The sequence below is a fragment of the Ricinus communis genome, chromosome 4, assembly GCF_019578655.1.
Source record: "Ricinus communis isolate WT05 ecotype wild-type chromosome 4, ASM1957865v1, whole genome shotgun sequence".
Classification (NCBI taxonomy): Eukaryota; Viridiplantae; Streptophyta; class Magnoliopsida; order Malpighiales; family Euphorbiaceae; genus Ricinus; species Ricinus communis.
In genome coordinates, this window is record NC_063259.1 from 29,894,292 (window position 1) to 29,914,952 (window position 20,661).

Consider the following 20,661-nt stretch of genomic DNA (forward strand, 5'->3'; position numbering starts at 1 on the left):
CACATGCCGCACACAGACAGCACAAGCACAAGAAAGAAAGCAACTAGAAAACTTCTAAACAAATATATGTATCAGCTGTCTTTTCTGATTTTCAACAAACAGTTACTCCTGACAATCAAAATTAACAACCGCTCCTGCTTTTTATATCTCAGCAAGGAAAAAGAGAATAACCAATGAGGCTTATTCCATTACGTTTAACCTTTTATTCTCGACCTGGTAAATTCCTATCATATAGGTTCCATTTGTGGCTTAAGAGATCCCAAGAAACAAAATGGAATGAGATTTACATAATCCTCAAATGTATTTAGAAGTCTAATTCATTTATTTATCTTTTTTCCTAGAATATAGATGAATCCGGATATAGGATTAGGAAGTTTTGTTGTGCGATTCAGTTCATAGAGACAATAAACATCTTATTTACAATGTAGATGGAGCCTCAACAGAACAAGAAAATCACAATCACAAGCAGCCCCAGGTCCAGCTGCACCTGAAAACATACAATAAAAATTTCCATGTGCATGCTTTTGCTTCAAAGGCAAAATATTTTTATGCACGAAAAAATAAATATTAAATAACCCTTTTCCCTAAATATATATTTCTCTCCTCTACGTACCTCTCCTATATCTATATAACATACCTACAGAGATAAAATCCTGAAGCTTTTAAAATTGCTCTAGTTTCTCTCTTAATGCACTGGGGCATATGAACACAGCATCGAGGCATACACCGCCTTTTGTATGTGTACAATCGATTTGTGTCATTGAAAATTTGATCTTCACATGTGTATTAGGGTTCTCAACCACAAAATCCCCGACTCTGTAATGAACCCAATTTCCTTGTTTGTGCAAGTAATATTCTGACGAGGCCTGTTGACCGTTGGATGCTGATAGTTGAAATTGGACGGGTTTTATGTTCCATCCATGGACTTGGTCAATGTTGCTGACTCGCCTGCCAAACCTTTTCGAGGCCTTGCCTAATTGGAGTCTAAAGAACAAGCTATATTTGTCTGGTGGAAATTCAAACTCTAATTCTCCCACTACTTCAAACCACCAAATTTGTTGAAGATATGCAATCGTTTGGAACCTGCTATCAGTCAAATAAAAGAAGTAGATACGAATTTATTATTATGGATTGTGTAACAATGTCATCTAAAGATCCTTCAAGAGAACCCATTGCCTACTTTACAGTATTGATCACTATCATGAGCTACAAACTTTTAATTGGTCAATCTCATTTGGGTTTATTAATTTATGAAGGCAAATGTGAATCCTTTTTCTTGTGTATGTGTGTTAAGCCAGCCTACAAGAGAAGGTGACAACCTAAATATATCTTATAAGGTAATGCTTATGTGTGACCTGTGTAGAAGTAGGATAATTGATCATTTTCTTGGTCTTACATAAGGCATCGGCCAAGGAGAAGTAATGGAAAAGAATAGTTTGGTCAGAAGGCAAGCTATTTAATATATTATTGGAACAAAATCTACCAACTTTAAAATACTTTTCAAACATTTAAAAGAAACAAAGATCTTTAAGTTTTTCAGCTTCCATTATTGCCACTTGTAATTTTCAGTCAATTCTCCTCTCTATTTTCTAATAGCATATATACTTATGAAAGAAACCCCTCCCAACGAAAAAAGAAAAAGCAAAAGGTTAACTATGAAAAGTAATTATTGACCAAAGGCATTTAATAAATTAATTAATAACTCAAGGAAGCATCTATTTTCAAAAACCATAACTCTTTGCTGTCATTTTGCTTGGGACCATAGACAACTTGGGTATTTATGATGCCCATCCCATCATAATTTCTGGTTATATTGGAACATTTTTCTTTATTCTGAGAGGGGTTATTATCTTGAAACATTGAAGGGTTGTAATATGGGGTAGTATGGTAATGTCCTTTTGGGAATATTATGAAGGATGGAAATTGACGTGGCAATTGTGATCTTTCTTTTCTTTTTTCTTTTGGATAAACAGCTAAAGCGTTCATTTAGCACCATCCTTAATTATAACGATTAAGAACTTTATTTAATTATGCCTTTTTTTTGCTACAATGATGAATTTTAATTTCATTTCAATTAAAAATATATCCTGATTCTTTTATTGGTGACATACTTAAATGCTCCATAACATTGTGCTGTGGAGCATCAGAATCCCACCATAACTAACAAGCAGCAAATAGCTGTAATTAGTTCTCAAATGAGCAAAATAGGGTCATTTTCTTCAGCCATCTGACTTATTTTACCAAATATCTTAGCCAAGAAAAATAAATAATAAAACCAAACCACTGACACATACCTGGATTCCTCAGATGAAATATGATTCCAGTATCTCCGATCATCTATCCCAGTAATTCTCAGGGCCTTGTATGAAACGGACAAACAAATCTTTCCACTACTCTTATCCAACCAGACTTGCTGTACAAAGTTTGATTAGTTATTTTAGAAAGAAGATGCATACTTATAAAATTTTATATTCAATAGCCCCAGAAGAAAAAGACAAACTGTAATGTTAATATAAATTATACCTTGGTGCCACCATCGAAGCAATTAGGTTGACACAGTCTGGCGTAAATCTGTTTCTTGCTTAGAACTTGTGCAGGACTTTCTTGCAAGACTTTCATAACAAGAAACTTGTAGTTAGGAGGCAACTTTGTCTCCCAAACCAAATCAGCTAAAGAAGCGCCATGAAAGGTTCGATTCAAGCTCGCAAGTTTACATATCTCTGGTGGATCCAAGCACATAAGAATGGAGGAGATACAACTCTCCGGCACATCACCGAGAGTAGGTCCTAGAGAAGAAGGATCTCCATTACTATCAGAGGCAAAACTAGAAAAACCAGCTCCCATAAAGAAACAAACAAATAAAAGAATATCAAGAAATTAAAGAATTAAAAAGAAGAAAAGGGTTTAAAGATAGAGAAGGAGGTGATAGATTCTATGAGAAAGATGAGGAGAGAAAGCGGAAGCTTTCACCATTTTCTTCTTTTTTTTTGGATGAAGGAGAGAAAGAGAAAGTATATTGAAGACCAAGAGATGTAAAAAGGGATAAAGTGCAATTCTAAAATCTGATTTGTTTTTGCTACAATTTCAATAATCGATGGGATTGTAAAGGGACGTGTAGATGAGTGGGCATGGAATTGAAATTGGAATTGGAATCTGAATTTCATTTTGTATGAATATTAGTAATTAATTCATCGGTCATACAAACGTGTGGGAAAAATCGACCTGTTAATATTATAAAAAAATAAATATTATGCAACCTATCTTTAAAATAATATAAAGATATTATACAGTCCATATATATATATATATAGTTAGCTTTATTTAATTTTGATTATATGCTATAATCTTTATTTAGTAACTAATCGGGAGAAAAAAAGTATAATGTAAAATGTTATTGTTTGGGTTATTGATATGTCGTTTTAATAACTATTATATAATTGTTAAACACAATTCAAACTTTTTGATCCACAATTTAAGAAACCACAATTTTCACATCGGAATTTGCTTTCAAGTAACGCTTACGAGTTGTTATCTTCTTTTTTTTCTTAAGAAATAAAAGTTCAATTCCTACTAATTAATGTTTTAATTAGATTTTTATATTTTAAAATTATTTTTTATAGTTAAATAATTATAATATTTAAGATTATAAATTTTTATTAGTAATATTTAAATTTAAATTTCTACTTTAAAATAATTTCTTATAAATATTTTTAATAATAAATATAATTAAATTGAAAAATTATTTATAATATTTATAGTTATTATAAATTATTTTTATTAATTTATATTAGTAAATATAATAAATTATATTTTTAATAGTCATTTAACATATTAACACTAATCACAAATAAAATTCTATTAAATAATTTAATTTTATCAATCATTAGGTACCGCAACCTTAATTATTACTTCTGAAAATGGTAAAGTAAGGTACTCGAAATATCCCACTCGTCCCCCCTCCCTATTCATATTTCGTTCATCTTCACTAAAAAAGATTTACAGGTCACAAATGCCATCAACCTTCAACGAAAGTGAACTTTTAATTAGCTTATTTTCCTGCAGTACTACACTTTACCTTAAATATTTTATATCAGCATAAGTAAAAAAGTTTCACTGAAACAAACCAAATAGCCTATCGTAATATTTGATTAGAAATAATTGACTGATTATGTATGAACAAAACAAATCGTATTCACACCCATCAATCTAGGAACTAGGAAGCATTTTGGTCCCACTTTGTAATTGGATTCATTTTAAATTTATCAGCAGTAGTGTTTATGAAAATAGAAAAAGATTAAAACTTATTTTGAAAGAATTAGGTTGTTATCAACCGCATAATTAACTAATAAAGCACATTAAAAAAAAAAAAAAAAAGAAATGCTAGTAACATTCTCTTTTGAAGACTCTTCTAAACAATTGCTCTTTTAGTGATTTATTTTATAAAATCGGATAAAATGAATCAAATTACTATATAAAATTAATTTAAATTATTAAATAACTGTTAAATTACTAAATTAAAAAATCAATAAAAAAAATAATTATTTAAAAGAGTGCGTTACTAACATTTCTAAAAGGAAATTAGGAGGATTAAGGACTTTTGAACAACAATTTAATTAATTGTCGTAAAGTGGATAATTAAGCACAAGAAACAATCCAGTTTCCTTCTTCTCACACAAAAAAAAAAAAAACAGAAAATCGAATTTCCTAACTACGAAAGCGACCGTTGGTCCCTCATATTACGAAGGCCGCCGGGCACTCGTTTCGAAGGGAACCAACAGCCATGGATGTGAACAAAATCGATAAAGCAGGTAATGAAATGATTACAAAAGATTTAATTAATTAATTAGTTAATTAACAAAAAAGCTATTTCAGTTTCTCTAATTTATTGAAACGAATTATATGATCCACTAATTCACATGATTGATGTTTTGTAAAACCCTAAACTAGACGTGGCAATGAGTCAGCACAAGGATTGTCCGTACATTCATCCACATCTACAACACGTGTGAAGACATATATATGCTCTGTTATGTGCATCTGGAACACGTGTGTGGAGTGGAGGTCTCAAAAACGAAAAAAAGAGAAAAAAGGTGTTGCGAATATACGCACGAGTAAAGGTTTTCCAGTAGGTAACAGCTTTATATATACAGTATTTATTAATGATATATATAATATTATTATATTATTTTTTCAATTTTATTTATAGGATGTGAGAAGATTTTATTAATCAAATCTCTATAAATTATAATATTTTAATAATTATAAATTTTATTAGTTAAAAGTGTATAATTATAAAAAAAATATAGAATATATATATCAACACATTAGTTCGTCAGCGTGTTGGAATGAAGGTATAAATTTATTTTCATAATAAAACTTTATAGTACTATTGAATTTTATGGAAATAAATTACATGTGCAATAGGAAGTTAGCAATTGTTCTGCAAACGGATATGATTCTATTCCAATAGCAATATCTTTTTTTTTTTTTATGGGGTCCTATAGACAATATCTATCAAATGGAAAGTAGCTCTGATTTCTTGATGCTTCATATCCTAAGCCCCTACTTGATATAAAGAAATCATGAAGCTCAAGTTGATAAATTTTGCTATCACGGGTTATTGATTGTAGTTTTGGTTTTGTAAAATTATTTGGGTTATATTGTTTACTTTTTGAAAGTAATAAAGTTTATAAGGGTGTTTGAGTATTATTATAATGTGTTTTAGGTTCAGAAATAGATGAACCCTATTTGGGTTAGAAAATTATCAGGATTATGTCATCTTGTTGGTAGCTTACATTAATCTCGAAATAATGTTGCTATCAACTTTCAATAGTAACATAACTACTCGAGGCATTATGGATAGTATTACAAAAATTGCTTAATTCAGATTAATACCTATGGCGGATTTTGAATTTTTTTTCCCTTTGAATGTGCTATTAATTTTGCCTTTTCAATTATTAGCTCAAGTGGTCCCTTTTTTTTATTAATTTATTTCTGTTTTTCTAAAATTTCTTCTAATTTCTAACTTTGGGTTTACGTGGGAAAAGCCAGTGTGACTTTTAAATAATTGTTTCATGTGGCAAAAACTCGAACTATTAAGTATTAGCTAGATGAGAGCAAAATTTATTCACTTCAAATACTGATTTTTCATTATTTTTATGTTCCAAAACGTATGCAAGTTTCTAACAATTAAATATTGGCAATTTTATAGGTTGCGAATGGATGTGATATCGTATGGTACTTTTGATTTTCAACAGGAGCGAATTTGTTATTGAAATGCGTGCTATCGAGCCAAATCAGTTCTTAGGTATGCAAGAAAAGACTGAACTATAATCACAACCATCAAGCAAGTATTCTACTCATTGACGAAATCACGAGTTCCAAAAGAAAAGAAACGGTTACAATTTCAGAATTATCTTGGAAGTAAGAGCAGTCAGTTAAGACCCGCTATTTAGGTTGAATACGGATAAAAGAGGACTCTTTAAGAACAAAATATAAGGAATTGAGAAGCATGTAAAAACATTGTTATCAGTCACGTAACCTAATGACTCGCTGACCACCAGTTGATTGATTATCCTGAAATGGATAGCCAAGTACAAGAAATACTTGCGATAGCCTAGCAAAGATAACGACAATTGGTCCCCCATGCTGCAAGGGCCCGACATCTCTCTCTCTCTTTCAATGATCAACAGCCATGAATATCAAAATACCAATGTAGCAATAGATTATATGATTAAAACGCATTAAGAATTAAGTAATTTACACAAAAGAAAGTTTCTTTAATTTGTTGAATCGAGTTATGGGCTCATGTAGAAAAGATCAAAAAGATGTTCATACTTTGTCATTGTTCCCGTAAGAAGCAAATGCCGCCTTAGACATTCGAAGCTTGTGCTTTTAGCACATGGAGAGAGGTCGAATGCTTCAGTTAAACCCCAAAACACACAGAAGCCATCCAGTCCATAATTAATTAACCAAAACGACATCCCTGATAGTTTCCATTTGCAAGACAAAATTTGTCATATGCGGCACGAATAACATTTTTTCAAGTGAAACTGAAACCAATCCTGTACTAATCCAAATATATTCAAGGGATTTCAGATGCTGGATGCAAACTGCAATTGAATGCTCGACATGCTAAATAGAGTCCGGTCTCAATTGATGGTACTTGATGAGAAGTTAAGCGGGCTAGAAATCACAAAGTTCCCAGGCACAAGAGCAAATCAGATTCACAATAGTCTTTGAAAAGCAACCGCCACAACAAAATACATCAGTAACTGTATATCTCATTTCAGGTCATTATCCAAATGTTAACACATATCTAGAAGCCTTATCCTTCCATGATTAGATGATAATGCAGTGCTCAAGGGACCAGTTTAGAATTAAAACAGCATATTATACAAGCTTTTGGAAGCCATCTTGCAATGACTAAATGACAAGCTGCAATTACCAAATGCCAGTTGATTAATCACCTCCCACTTGCCTCTTCCAAGAGTCTTCCACTATCAGTTCATCTACTCCCCAGTCTTCGTAACTGGATGTATGATTAAAAGAAAAAACCAATTAATAAACAGGTCAGAGGAACACAGATTCCATATTTATATACTTCAATATTCAACCACACAAACATCATATATTTCAAATCAAACGATTTGAATCATTTAAAACCACAAAACCTCACCTTCCATCAGGGAGGTAGCGACGGATGGTAAAAGGTATTTTTCGCTCTCGAAGTTCCTTCATAGCAATCTAGACAAACAAGAAATTAGACATAGTCAACACCACATCATGCAATGGGGCCATATCATGCAATGTAGGATGCTAATAGCAAAAGCTAATAAACATTGCTCCATGAAAATGGTAATAAATATGAAACGTAAGGATCGACAATATTGAAATTATAAATAATTCTAAGAAAAGCAAATTCTTCATTAAAGTAGCGAGCTACCCACAGTATGTTTCCTAAGTACCAAAAGAATCTTACCTCAAGTGGATCTGTCTCCCCCTCCAACTCAACCATTACAGGAGCATTCATGCTGAAGGCCAAAGAGAAGATTTATAATCCCATTCAAATTTGATCAGCATAATTAACAATTAGAATAAGATTCTTAAGCATAAAAATATGAAGAAACCTGATCTGCAAAGCACGAGTTCCCAAAATTCTAGCACGCTCATATTTTGTCATATATTTTGATGTCTTACGAGGTCGTTCCGCGGCTTCCTGTTCTTCTTTATCCTCAGTTTCGATTGGATCCCCAGGAACATCTTCATTGTTATTGTTCTCAACATCCTCCTCTGCTCCTTCCTGCCAAATCATTCCAATCCAAAGACATTTAATATAATGTAAAAGAGTTACAATGTACATCAATATAATAGCACTACTTACTTCAATCTCAGGCTCTGGAGGCTCATCCTCATATCTGCACCAATAGTGAATTACAGAATCTTAGAAAGGTTAAGCAGCATTCGATATAAAGATACCTACAAGACCTTGATTGTACATTTATATAAAAAGAAACGGAATATAGCTTACAGAATTACTAAGAAATGTTTACAGACATTTCAATTTAATCTTAATTCTATATAAAGTATGCTTGAAATCAGATATAATGTGCTAATTTAGGGAAACTTTATCTATTGCTTGAGAACCTAGAATAAGATATAATTTATTTATTAAAAAAATTTCTTTGTTAAAAGAAAAAGATTCTGTTATCAAGTGTTGAGAGAATTAAGGAGAGGGATGGAAGCAAACCCCATATCCATATCGTTGTAGTCATCATCGGCCATTACTTTCTCCTACGCCTTGCTCTGTGCCCAAAAACCCTAAGAGAGAAAAACTGAAGCAAAAACCCTACTGCGCTTATCTCGTGTTGTTTTGTTTCGATAAATAAGCACATAAAACATTGACCTTTTAAGGGACTATATATATATATATATATATATATAAGGTCAGACAGAAGGGTGAGCATTCGGCCCAACTAGTAAAATCAACCTTTTAATATAAATCGGACCTGAGTCCAATAGATAAATTAAACCAAATCCAATGTAATTTGGGTGGATTCTTTTTATATTTCTGAAAGCATTTATTTTAATGATATGCTTTTATTTTGCAAAATACTTAATTTCATTTATAAATTTATAAAAAATATACATATGTATTAAAAAAAATTAGAAATTCTTGTCTAAATTTGGTGTATGTCTCTATCTATATACTAAATTAATAAATAATTGATATATTTATTAATTTTAAATAATAAAATATATCCAAATTTTTGAATACCAAAATTTGAGATTCAGCTTGGGCACCTACATGCAATGACCACTGGAAGTCTTTACCAACCTTGTGCAAGATTCAGCTTTTCTCTGAAAAAGCAATTGCATCCCAAGCAACATTAAGAGAAAATAGACGGAAACCGATAGTACAATAGGTAGCTGCCGAGAACGGACAAATAGCCAATGATGGAGATGTTACTGTTCATAACACATTTTCTAATCGTGTATTGGCCTAAGGAATTTTTAGTTTGGAAGATGAAGACAGGGCTCATGGATTAAAATAGGGTGGAGGATGATGGAGGCAAATACTGCTTATGTTTATCTTATGTCTGAACTGAAGGGTTGGATCCACAGGGTCTGAAAAGAAACTTGACAAAGTCCATCAATGAAGTTTATGCTGTTTGGGCAATTTATCCAAAGGAATAAAAAGAGGCACATCGATAATGACACTTCAAGATATGATTTCTTGGATGTATATCTTGCAAATGGTTTTCAGGATGGTCGAATCAATTGGTTGGTTCTTGTATGTGGACAATCAACTACCTTTTTTTTTTCACATCTTTTACTCCTTAATCTTATATTGATTTTCATTTCTCTATTGCTTCTTTTGAATATCATTTTCTGTTGCAGCAACAGTTTACTGCAGGCATAGACACTACTACAACGACAATAGAGAGGGCGATGGCTGAGTTGTTCAGGAACAGAGAGGTCTTGAAGAAAGTTCGCCAAGAGCTTGACAGAGAAATCAACAAAATCCGATAAAAGGATTTGAAGTTTGTCAACTTCCATTTATAAATGCCTGTGTCAAGGAAACGTTGTGATTACATCCTCCCGTGCCATTTCTTTTGCCACAATATTGTGCTATAAGAACCTGTGAAGTCTTGAATTATACAATTCCAAAGGAGTATTTGTGAATGTTTGGACAATTGGGCGTATCCGTCAGTTTGGGAAGAACCATTGTCATATAACCTGATAGTTTCCTTGGCTCAATTCGAAGGGCGTGATTTTTTATACCTCCGAGTTGAGGAAGAAGAATTTGCCCTGGATTGCATATGGCTACCAAACAAATTCACTTTTTTAGCCTCTTTTGTTACATTGCTAAGTTTGGTCTCTTCCAAATGGTGTCAAATCTTGAAATCTTGAACGACTGGACATGAAAAATATAGCATAACAGTGCAAAAGGAACAGCCTCTACTTCTTCCAGAAAGATAACTATGAAATTTAAGGTTGCTTTCTGCTGCTGCAATTTGAGCTCGTTTGTCTATTTATACGTGCGATGCTTTTGCTAAATCTTTGTTTCATTATATATTGATCCACTTTGTCCTTTCTTAATTGCATGATTGATATGATGAAATGAAAGCAATGCACTGAAATTGTTGGCTCAATTTTGATTCAACTACTTGGTGAGCAACACAATATTGGTGAGCTCAAAACTTGTAATTAGGTGGTTCATGTAAAAGGCTCAACTACATCTCTCTGCACCATCTATAAATTGAGCCAGAAAGCCTAGCACTAAAAACACAGGGCTAGTACAAACACACACACAGAGTTAATACGATTGATCGTATATCATGGCAGCTCTCAGGTCCCTGATCGCTCTCAGCTCCCAAGCTGCACTGCTCCTCTTGCTCGTTGCACTTGCGATGCAGACCCACTTAGTTCACTCGCAGACCTGTCAGAACCAGCTGAATAGCCTAAACGTTTGCGCACCATTTGTGGTTCCTGGTGCAGCTAACACCAGCCCAAATGCTGAATGTTGTAATGCACTTGAATCAGTGCAAAATGACTGCATCTGCAACACTCTCAGGATTGCGGGCCGCCTTCCTTCCCTATGCAATCTCTCACCTATAAATTGTGGCAACTAGTAGTAAGTCCAGTATCTAAATACCTCTTTTCCACTCTGTTTCTTATATTTTACAGTATTTTATTTTATTTTTCGCAGATACAAATATCAGAATTTCCGAAGCTAGCAGGAGAGTGGCCAGGAATAAATGTTAAGATCTATAATTTAAATGTCTTGTTCTGTTTTTTTTTTTGCTCAAACTTCAGATGTACCTCTGTCTGCTGCCATTGCCAATGAGCAGAATTTTCTTGTTAGGAAAGAAATAAAATGTGCTTCTATTTTTGGAAGGAAATGTAAGCTTTAGAAATTCAAGTCATATTCTGCTCATGATTCATTGATAAAGCCAGAAAAAATAAAATCTAACGCAATGATTATGACATATTTGACTGGTAATAGATGTGAAATTTTTTAAAAAAAATTCCCCTCTGCTATATTAAAAAGAAAATCAACTGGAAAAAAAAAGAAGAAGAAGAACAAATTCAGGCAATCCCAGTTACAGTTTCTCCTTCCTGCAAGCTAAATCTTGCAAACAGTATTAATTTTGAATTTTAATATTTAATTTCTTTATTTATTAATCAAACTACTGAATGCTTTCTTGATTGATTAAAGGTACGTATAAGCCCTTAACTTTTATCTTAAGAGTATAACTGACTGTCAAATGTTCAAAATGTCTTAATTACACAATAAAATTTCTTAAAACGGTTAATTAACTCCAGAACTCAATTTTGAAAACGATGCAATATGGGTTCTTTTAGAGATTTCTTTCTTCCTTTTATTTTCTTTTATTTTTTTATTCTTTTTTTTTTTTTTTTTTTGTGGATGTTGCGACCAAGATTACTGCTTTGAACTTAACTGCCTCTGGATTAGTATGATGTGCAATGTCTGGTTCAATAGCCATGGTATGCATTCCTTTCGATTGATTGTTCAACATTAATCTTAACTGAAGCTTCGAATTGGGATAAAAGATATGAGAGGACCGTGCCCCTTGGCTATCCAAGTCAAATATCGACTTTGTGAATTTATTCACTGGATTGTTTTTCCTGTCCATGCACATTGCATTATGGGACTACGTTCCATATCATGAGGTTTGTCATTTTCTTTTGACAGAAAAAAAATAAATTATCATTTGATGTGATATTTTACTAATGTCTTCCTCTTTGAGTGAAGGTAAATGAGTAGAGATGAGGATGACAGAGGTAGTCCTTGTTATGAAGACATGGATGTCGGACTCCAAATGTCAAATAAGTTACTTAAATGTGGATCACGATTGTCGCAGTTCAAATGTGGCCCATGCTAGCGAGGCTCAATGCAGTCCATCCTCCAAAGATGATTCTGTTGCAGAAGGGATATTAAAAGTTGGTACAGGGTTTGAATCGGATGAACATGCATATAATTTTTACAAGTATGCCAGATTGGTTGGTTTCAGTGTTCGAAAAGATTGGGTAAATAGGAGTAAAGTACATGGTTTAGTGGTGTCTAGAAAGTATACTTGCTCCAAGGAAGGTTACCGGCGGAAAGGTAACAGAGATGCATAGAAAGGAAACAAGAACTGGTTTGGTTGGCACACATGATCATCACCCGTCAACCTGATGGTAAGTACCGGGTCACACATTTTGAAGCAGAACACAATCATGACAATATAAACCCGAACAATTTTCAAACATTACCATTACAAAAGGAATTATGTATTGCTCAAGCTGTTGAAGCTGACTTTTCGGGTGATTTAGGAACACAAGCAAATACATTTTCTAAATTGATGAACAGACAATTTGAAGTAGTCGAGTCTCTTGATTATCTAGCCATGGATTTTGACATTTACTTACATACTGAAAAGGGGAGAAGCAGGACGGTTATTACGATATTTTCAGAGGCAAGAGTCATTGGGAGAAAGTGAATGCATTTGGGAGAAATCGTGAATGCACCGTCACATTCAATCCTTCAGATGAAACAATCATTTGTAGTTGTATGAAATTTGAAAATGTTGAATTTCTATGCAGCCATGCTTTGAAAGTGCTTGATAATAGGAATATAAAGGTGCTCCCTTCCCGATATATGTTGAAGAGATGGACAAATGCGAGGATTGTAGGGGCGGGAGAGAGTGGTGAATTCATTGCACAAGAAAATCCCAGATCGGCTGCAGCTAGCCGTTATAAAGATTTGTACCGCAGATTGCTTACAATATCAACCAGAGCAGCTGAATCAGAGGAAGGATTTCAGTTTGCTTCAAGACAACTTGATGAATTGATTGAATGAGTGGAAAAAAATTTAGCATTAAAAACTGAGGCTCAAGTTATCACCTCAAGTAGCACTCCTGCAAATGGCTCTGAAAGTGAAAGTATAGAGATTTTCTTGGATGAGAGAGAGGCTGAGGATCAAGACGAGGACCGAGTGGCAAAAATACAAGAAAAGGCGGGTGATAATAGGAATATAAAGGTGCTCCCTTCCCGATATATGTCTGTTTGGGGACCAAAAACTGAGTTGTTATCCCAAGGGAAAGAAATATAAAGGACCAGATTATATCTTCCATTTCCATTTGTTGTTCGAGTATCAGGAAGCTCATGAATTGAGTTATAGACAAAGGCAGCATCCATCAGCAGATGCTGCATTCTATGAGATCAACATGGTCAATAGTATTAGTGGTGGTCCACCCCCTGCTTCAGATACCGTCTCCAAAACCTTATTAGCAAGCAATTCAGCTTAATTTATTGAGTGATTAAATCAAAAGTATTATTATTTTTAAATAGTAACCGCCCTATTTATTGCAGCCATGGGTCCATTTCAACTAACCTATTATTCTTTTTTGCCCGCATGTATATAAAATTTTGGAAAAGCCCTTTTCATTATTGTTTGGCTCCAAGCTGAGGCAGGTGTAAATAATACGGGGGAGTGGCTATTTGTTATTGCCATATCACTTTCTCAAATCTTCCAAGATTTTACTCCAAAATCATTAACACGGGGAGCAGTCTATTAGTATCATCTTCCATATCAAAATGCCTTGTGGGCTATGGAGACGTTGGATAATTTCTCACCCACCCACTGTCTGATAAACTATAGTTGCCGAGTAATATTACTCGAGAAAAAATAGAGCTGTTTAAAATAATACAAATTTGTTAAAGAAAACAGAAAATAGGCAGCAACCTTTTGGTCTCAGAAGAGGTTGCTTATGCAGACCTCTCATCACTGACCAAGGAAAAAGGGAGCATCCTTTCCTGCAAAGCATGAAATGTCACTTTCACCTTTTTTTCAAAATTCAGAAGTGTCTGTTAGAAAGAAATTTAAGATCTTAGCATGTATATAATTTCATCTCAAGTTGTAAAGAACTCATAATACTTGTACATTCAAATTCATCACAATTCTATAAAATTCTACATGGTATCAGAGCTGGTTTAAAACCAGTCATCATCTACCCCATCATTAACTCAAAATCAAGCCTTAAAAATGGCTCACTCAGAAACCACAAAAAATCACAAACATTGTACTTCGAGGCAGTCAAAATTATTTTGAGTGGTCAAAATCTATTTCCATTGCCCTCAGCGGCAGAAAAAAATTAGGCTTCATCACTAGAAGTAAACAAAAACCAAAACCTATAAATCCAGATACTCCAACAAAAGAAGAACTGGACAAGATGGAAGAGTGGCAGATAACTGATTACCAATACCATGGAAAGCTAGATTTCTCGACTCTGCATTTTAATGGCGTCATCAAAGAAAATCTAAGAAAAAAATGAAGGGCCTTATAGGAAATAAAATGGCCTCTCTATCTTCATAGTCCTCCCAAGAAATGTCTTGTGTCAACCACTCCCACCCCTGGCATGCTCATGCATCAGAGATTTGGGCATCCCTCCAATACCGTCCTAAATAAATTATTATGTTACAATTTAAACTCTAGTGATTGTGATGTGTGTAAATTTTTCAAACACACACGATTGCCTTTTTTCTTGTCTTCAAACATGTCAGAAAAACCTTTTGATTTCATTCATTCTGATGTTTGGGGACCTGCCCCCGTTACTGCCTATAATCATTTTAGATATTTTGTCACTTTTATTGATGATTACTCTCGCACTACCTGGATCTATTTATTAAAAGAAAAAAATGAAGTTTTTTTACGATTCCAAGAGTTTTTTAATTTTATCAAAAATCAGTATAATGCAAATTTAAAATTTTTTTGCTCTGATAATGGTACGAAGTGCGTAAACCAAAATTTTTCTATTTTCTTTAAACAACATGAAATTTTGCATCAAACCACATGTGTTAATACCCCATAGCAAAATGGTGTTTCTGAATGTAAAAATCGATATCTTCTCAATGTCACTCGCACCCTTCTTTTTCAAAATAATGTCCCTTCCATATTTTGGTCGGATGCTCTCTTAATTGCCACCTATAGTATCAATCGATTACCTACTGTCACCTTAAGGCACATGAGCCCTCTAGAAGTTCTCAAAGGTCGTAAAATAGAATTAGGATATCTTCGGGTCTTTGGCTGTGTCTGCTATGTCCATATCAAGCGCCAGCATAAACTATACAGAAGTTCTATCAAAACCCTCTTTCTAGGATATTCCTCCACCCAAAAAAGGTACAAATGTTATGATCCTGTGACCCATAAAACCTATGTCTCTCGCAATGTCAGTTTTGTCGAGAATGATCCCTATTACACCATTCCCACCAATGTTGACTTTACCAATGGTCCTCCCCCCTCTTTATTTCCGCTTAACTCTGATTTCCCTCTTAGCAGCTCGGAACAGGATTCTCAGCTTCAGGGGGAGTCCCCTCCCGTCTCCAGGCTAATTCCTTCAGGGGGAGACAATCCTACTCCAGAAGCTCAATCTCAAGAAGTAATAGAAGAAGCAATTGTCTTAAGAAGATCTACTCGACAAACTAAACCCCCTATGAAATTTAGAGACTATGCGTCTCATATGGTAACATACCCAATTCAGAATTTTATTTCCTATAATGTCTTATCTAATCAATACCGCAACTATTTATGTTAGATTTCCAACCACGTTGAACCCACAAACTTCTATGAAGCCAACACTGACCCCACATGGTGTAAAGCTATGGAAGAAGAACTTCTTGCTCTAGAAAGGAATGAGACATGGAGTATTATTTTTCTTCCACCAAATAAAAAATCCGTGGGATGCAAGTGGATATACAAAATCAAGTTCAACAGTGATGGAACCGTTGAAAGATACAAGGCAAGACTTGTAGCCCGAGGCTTCACGCAAACCTATGGAGTTGACTATCAAGAGACGTTTGCTCTAGTAGCCAAAATGAATACAGTCAGAATCCTTCTCTCAATAGTAATCAATCAAGGCTGGAATCTATTCCAAATGGATGTCAAGAATGCCTTCTTACAAGGAAACTTAGAAGAGGAAGTTTACATGAAGCTACTTCCTGAACATAAGTCAACCTCAGACACTTCTCTAGTATGTAAACTAAAGAAGGCAATCTATGGCCTGAAACAATCCCCGGGAGCATGATTGGGCTGGAAGTTGTGACAGGAAGTCAACCACTGGTTTCTATATCTTTGTCGGAGGAAACTTGGTGACATGGAAAAGCAAAAAATAAAGTGTGGTTGCTAGATCAAGTGCTGAAGCCGAATATCGTGCAATGGCATCCATAACTAGTAAACTCATTTGGATCAAACAAGTCCTCAAGGACATAAAGATTGAAAGCAAAGAGCCTATGAAAATGCATTGCGGTAATTAAGTTGCCCGTCACATAGCGTCTAACCCAGTATTTCACGAGCGAACTAAGCACATTGAAGTGGACTGTCACTTTATCAGACAAAAAGTCCAAAAAGGAGAAATTGAAACACCTTATATTAAGAGTCAAGATCAGTTAGCAGACATATTCATAAAATCTCTTGACAATCAGAATCATCACTCGATTCTCAGCAAGATGGACTCGATAAACTTATTCAAACCCACCTTAAGGAGTAATGTTGAAGAAAATAGAAAATAGCCAGGAATATTTTGGTCTCAGAGGCTGCACAAGCTAGGTTGCTTGTGCAGATCTCTAATCACTGACCAAGGAAAAAGGGATCATCCTTTTCTGCAAAGCAGAAAAAGTTACTTCCACCTTTTTTCCAAAATTCAAAAGTGTCCGTTAGAAAGAAACTCAAGATCTCAGCATGTATATAATTCCATCTCAAGTTGTAAAGAATTCAGAATACTTGTAACATTCAAATTTATCACAGTTGTATAAAATTCTACAAAATTTAACTATCATCTAATTTTATAATCACAAAATACCACTGTCCCGTTCAAGATCGGAGGCTGCCCTGTTGCAACTTACAGGTCAATGCATAGCATTTTTCTGCAAATACCAATATCACCAAAAGTGTTTTGATTTGCGCCAATATTAAAATAATAAAAGGGCTCTCTTTTCTCATAATGCATTTACACCTGTTTGTTTGATTATATCGCCTTAACATTATTCCAATTCCAAGAAAACAAACAAACAAACAAATAGTATATTCATCCATCTCTCTCTCTCTCTCCTAATCGCAATCAAAACGGCTTCTGCAAAAAATGCTCCATCTCTTCTCCCTTACTTATCTTCTTCCTCTGCCCATTCTCGTAGTCATCCTCACGCAGATAATTAGCTTTATATCTTCAAGAAGACAGCATCTTCCTCTTCCTCCCGGTCCTAAGCCATGGCCTATCTTAGGCAATATTCTTCAAGTTGACAAAAAGCTCCATATCTGTATAGCCAACTTTGCCAAAGTATATGGTCCTCTAATTTCACTAAGGCTTGGTAATCAAGTCCTTGTTGTTGCATCAACTCCTTCTTCAGCTGCTGAAGTTCTCAAGAATCACGATCGTTTGCTTTCTGCAAGATTTATACTTAAGGCAATTCCATCAGAGTCTCACATCCTTGAACGTGTAGCTATTGTTTGGAATCCTGCTTGTAATGATCATTGGAAATCGCTCCGTGCCTTGTGCAGGACTGAGCTTTTCTCTCCGAAAGCAATTGAATCACAAGCCATTCTAAGGGAGAAGAAGTTGGCAGAGATGCTGGAATTCTTGATTACCAAACAAGGACAGGCGGTCAATGTTGCTGAAGTTGTTTTCGGTACTATTTTCAATACTATTTCTCATCTTTTATTCTCAACAGATCTAATTGGCTTTGAAAATCAAATTGGTGGAGTCAAAAGCTTGCTATGGAGCATGATGGAGATGGCCACTTCTCCAAATATAGCTGAATTTTATCCTATTTTAGCACCATTGGATCCTCAGGGGCTTAAAAGAAAGATGACAAAATGCCTTAAAGAAATGTTTGGCGTGTGGGAAATATACATCAAAGAAAGAAGACGAACACATGATCATGATCATGCAGCTCCCAAAACAGATTTCTTGGACATTTTCCTTTCAAATGGATTCGATGACGACCAAATCAATTGGTTGGTTATGGTATGCAAACGAGTCATACATCTTTTCTTTTCTCGTCTTAAAGGGTAATAATTGTGAGCATTTACTGATAGACAATCCATTCTTAATTTCTTGATCTCTTTCTTTTCTTTTTTGGTTGCAGGAATTGCTGAGTGCAGGCACAGACACTACTAGCACAAGTGTTGAGTGGGCAATGGCCGAACTTCTCAAGAACAAAGAAGCCATGAAGAAAGTACGTGAAGAGCTAGACAGAGAAATCAACAAAAATCCAATAAAAGAATCTCATGTTTCTCAACTTCCATATCTAAATGCATGTGTGAAGGAAACACTAAGATTACACCCTCCTGCTCCATTTCTCATTCCACGCCGCGCTACCGAGAATTGTGAAGTTATGAATTACACCATTCCAAAAGATTCACAGGTATTAGTGAATGTCTGGGCAATTGGGCGCGATCCATCTGTTTGGGAAGACCCGTCTTCGTTTAAACCTGAAAGATTTCTTGGATCTAGTTTAGACGTAAAGGGTCATGATTTTGAGCTAATACCTTTCGGATCAGGAAGGAGGATTTGTCCAGGTCTACCAATGGCTACAAGGCAACTATCATTGGTTTTGGCATCTTTGATACATTGCTTTGATTGGTCTCTTCCAAATGGTGGTGATCCTGCAAAGGTGGACATGACCGAAAAGTTTGGCATAACATTGCAGATGGAACATCCTCTGCTCATTATTCCCAAACCAAAACTATTATAAATTCGAGATTGCCTTTGTTGTAAGATCATCAGTTTATCCATCTGGCATTGTCTTAGCTATTAGTATTACGTAAATGCCCCTCCTTTTCTTTTTCTGCATAAGTAATGTAATGGTTATACGGACTATACTAGTTGTTAGCAGATCTCGTTAAGATCGTTTCTTTTTGTTTTTCCTTTCAAAAATATCTTGTCTCAAATCCCAATAATGATTTATCAAGGAAAATAAAAAAAGGAACCCCAACAATGGGAAGCACGTGTGTAATTCAAAATTACATTAACGAAGATCATAAATATTTTCATTAATTTATTGTCACTTTCAATTATAAAAGAAATCATATTCATATCTTTAGATGTGGCTTTTTATGGTCTTTTTTTCTTTTGTTGTATTTATAACATAGCGTAGTTAAATGGGTCTTTTTTGTTTTATGGTTACGGGTTCAATGTCGGTTGTTGTCCTTTTAGTCTTTTTACAGTTGCTGTTGATATGCAAATCTATTATACGATGGCGTTACGTCGGCCTTGGCTGAGTCTGTGTGGTCCGACTTTTTCACCAGGTTTGGCCCTTTGGGGTGGCTTTCTTTGATGGCTACTGATGGGAGGAAGAAGAGGATATTGGGATGGTGAAGAAGATCCAAAGGTGGAAGCAATTTTTTATTCTTAATATCTAATGGACTTTCTTCACCACAAGTGATAGATCTAAAACTCTCTGGCAGAGGATGCTCCTTGATGATCAGAGAAGGGAGTTAATCTTCTTTCACTTGGGTCCTAATCTTCCCTTCCTTTTGGTGGGTGAGTGTTTGGGTCCTTTGGTACAACCATATTTTTCATACGCCAGTTAATGAGTCTCTGCTCCAGGTGCCTTGTGTTGTTATAGTGGTGCTGGTAGAGATAGGATTTTCTATAAGAAAGAAGAGTTTAGAGGCGTCTTTGTGATTTCATAGTCTATGTAAACTTTTGGCCTGAGTTGTACATGGGCTTTGAGTCTGTTCTTCTTATTTCAATGGGTATTATACCCTTTAATTTTTTTATTTCAATATCAATTTTTAATAGATATATAATATTGCAGAATTATCGTCGACCTCAAAGGAGAAGAAGAGAATTATTATATTTTATTTGTGACATATAAAATATAAACTTAAATGATATAATATGACCAAAATATTGTAATTGGTAGAAGGTGGCGATTGATTGACTAAGTTGCTCTGCAATCCGATCAGAAGAGTTTTAGAAGAGACCAGGAATGAAATATGGGAGGCAATGTTCATCTTCCCAGTGACGTAGGTTAGTGAAATATTGAATAGATTATGGAGTCTAAAGTACGCGGGTGTCTGCTGTGTTGGATTCATTGTAGCAGAGGCAATCAGAATTATAGCATTAAAAAAAGAAAACTGAAGGTGAACGAAAAGAG

General features: G+C 34.6%; 4 protein-coding genes and 1 pseudogene across 5 annotated transcripts; 3 read left to right on the forward strand and 2 right to left on the reverse strand.

Moving 5' to 3' along the window:
- Positions 1-392: 392 nt before the first annotated feature.
- LOC8258291 (F-box protein PP2-A13) lies at positions 393-3,118 on the reverse strand. Its single transcript, XM_002510789.4, has 3 exons — positions 2,524-3,118; positions 2,295-2,413; positions 393-1,083 (listed from the first exon to the last, which is right to left on the reverse strand). Exons 1-3 carry the CDS (start codon positions 2,842-2,844, stop codon positions 663-665), a joined length of 861 nt encoding a protein of 286 aa, XP_002510835.1. The 5' UTR covers positions 2,845-3,118; the 3' UTR covers positions 393-662.
- Positions 3,119-7,263: 4,145 nt separating this feature from the next.
- Positions 7,264-8,918, reverse strand: LOC8258290 (DNA-directed RNA polymerases II, IV and V subunit 6A). 2 transcript variants are annotated; one of them, XM_048373477.1, is made up of 6 exons: positions 8,750-8,918; positions 8,384-8,417; positions 8,130-8,302; positions 7,982-8,033; positions 7,679-7,746; positions 7,264-7,531 (listed from the first exon to the last, which is right to left on the reverse strand). In XM_048373477.1, exons 1-6 carry the CDS (start codon positions 8,782-8,784, stop codon positions 7,462-7,464), a joined length of 432 nt encoding a protein of 143 aa, XP_048229434.1. In that variant the 5' UTR covers positions 8,785-8,918; the 3' UTR covers positions 7,264-7,461. The 2 variants fall into 2 exon arrangements, with proteins under 2 accessions (XP_048229434.1, XP_048229433.1); XM_048373476.1 differs by having other exon boundaries at positions 8,130-8,417; positions 8,750-8,913.
- A 1,849-nt stretch (positions 8,919-10,767) lies between these two features.
- On the forward strand, positions 10,768-11,429 carry LOC8258288 (protein MEN-8). Its single transcript, XM_002510786.2, has 2 exons — positions 10,768-11,137; positions 11,213-11,429. Exon 1 carries the CDS (start codon positions 10,842-10,844, stop codon positions 11,133-11,135), a length of 294 nt encoding a protein of 97 aa, XP_002510832.1. The 5' UTR covers positions 10,768-10,841; the 3' UTR covers positions 11,136-11,137; positions 11,213-11,429.
- An 855-nt stretch (positions 11,430-12,284) lies between these two features.
- On the forward strand, positions 12,285-13,767 carry LOC8258287 (annotated as a pseudogene).
- A 3,753-nt stretch (positions 13,768-17,520) lies between these two features.
- Positions 17,521-19,418, forward strand: LOC8258286 ((S)-N-methylcoclaurine 3'-hydroxylase isozyme 1). Its single transcript, XM_002510784.4, has 2 exons — positions 17,521-18,524; positions 18,646-19,418. Exons 1-2 carry the CDS (start codon positions 17,643-17,645, stop codon positions 19,252-19,254), a joined length of 1,491 nt encoding a protein of 496 aa, XP_002510830.1. The 5' UTR covers positions 17,521-17,642; the 3' UTR covers positions 19,255-19,418.
- The last annotated feature ends 1,243 nt before the right edge of the window (positions 19,419-20,661 follow it).

What these genes read in the sequence shown, in the direction of transcription:
- LOC8258291 (XM_002510789.4), bottom strand. Translation starts at nt 2,844, where the DNA reads ATGGGAGCTGGTTTTTCTAGTTTTGCCTCTGATAGTAATGGAGATCCT. An exon ending in GCTTCGATGGTGGCACCAAG is followed by an intron (nt 2,414 to 2,523) that starts GTATAATTTATA and finishes AACTTTGTACAG; the next exon opens with CAAGTCTGGTTGGATAAGAG. An exon ending in ATTTCATCTGAGGAATCCAG is followed by an intron (nt 1,084 to 2,294) that starts GTATGTGTCAGT and finishes GACTGATAGCAG; the next exon opens with GTTCCAAACGATTGCATATC.
- LOC8258290 (XM_048373476.1), bottom strand. Translation starts at nt 8,784, where the DNA reads ATGGCCGATGATGACTACAACGATATGGATATGGG. An exon ending in TACAACGATATGGATATGGG is followed by an intron (nt 8,418 to 8,749) that starts GTTTGCTTCCAT and finishes CTATTGGTGCAG; the next exon opens with ATATGAGGATGAGCCTCCAG. An exon ending in ACTCGTGCTTTGCAGATCAG is followed by an intron (nt 8,034 to 8,129) that starts GTTTCTTCATAT and finishes TTTGGCCTTCAG; the next exon opens with CATGAATGCTCCTGTAATGG.
- LOC8258288 (XM_002510786.2), top strand. Translation starts at nt 10,842, where the DNA reads ATGGCAGCTCTCAGGTCCCTGATCGCTCTCAGCTCCCAAGCTGCACTG.
- LOC8258286 (XM_002510784.4), top strand. Translation starts at nt 17,643, where the DNA reads ATGCTCCATCTCTTCTCCCTTACTTATCTTCTTCCTCTGCCCATTCTC. An exon ending in AAATCAATTGGTTGGTTATG is followed by an intron (nt 18,525 to 18,645) that starts GTATGCAAACGA and finishes TTTTGGTTGCAG; the next exon opens with GAATTGCTGAGTGCAGGCAC.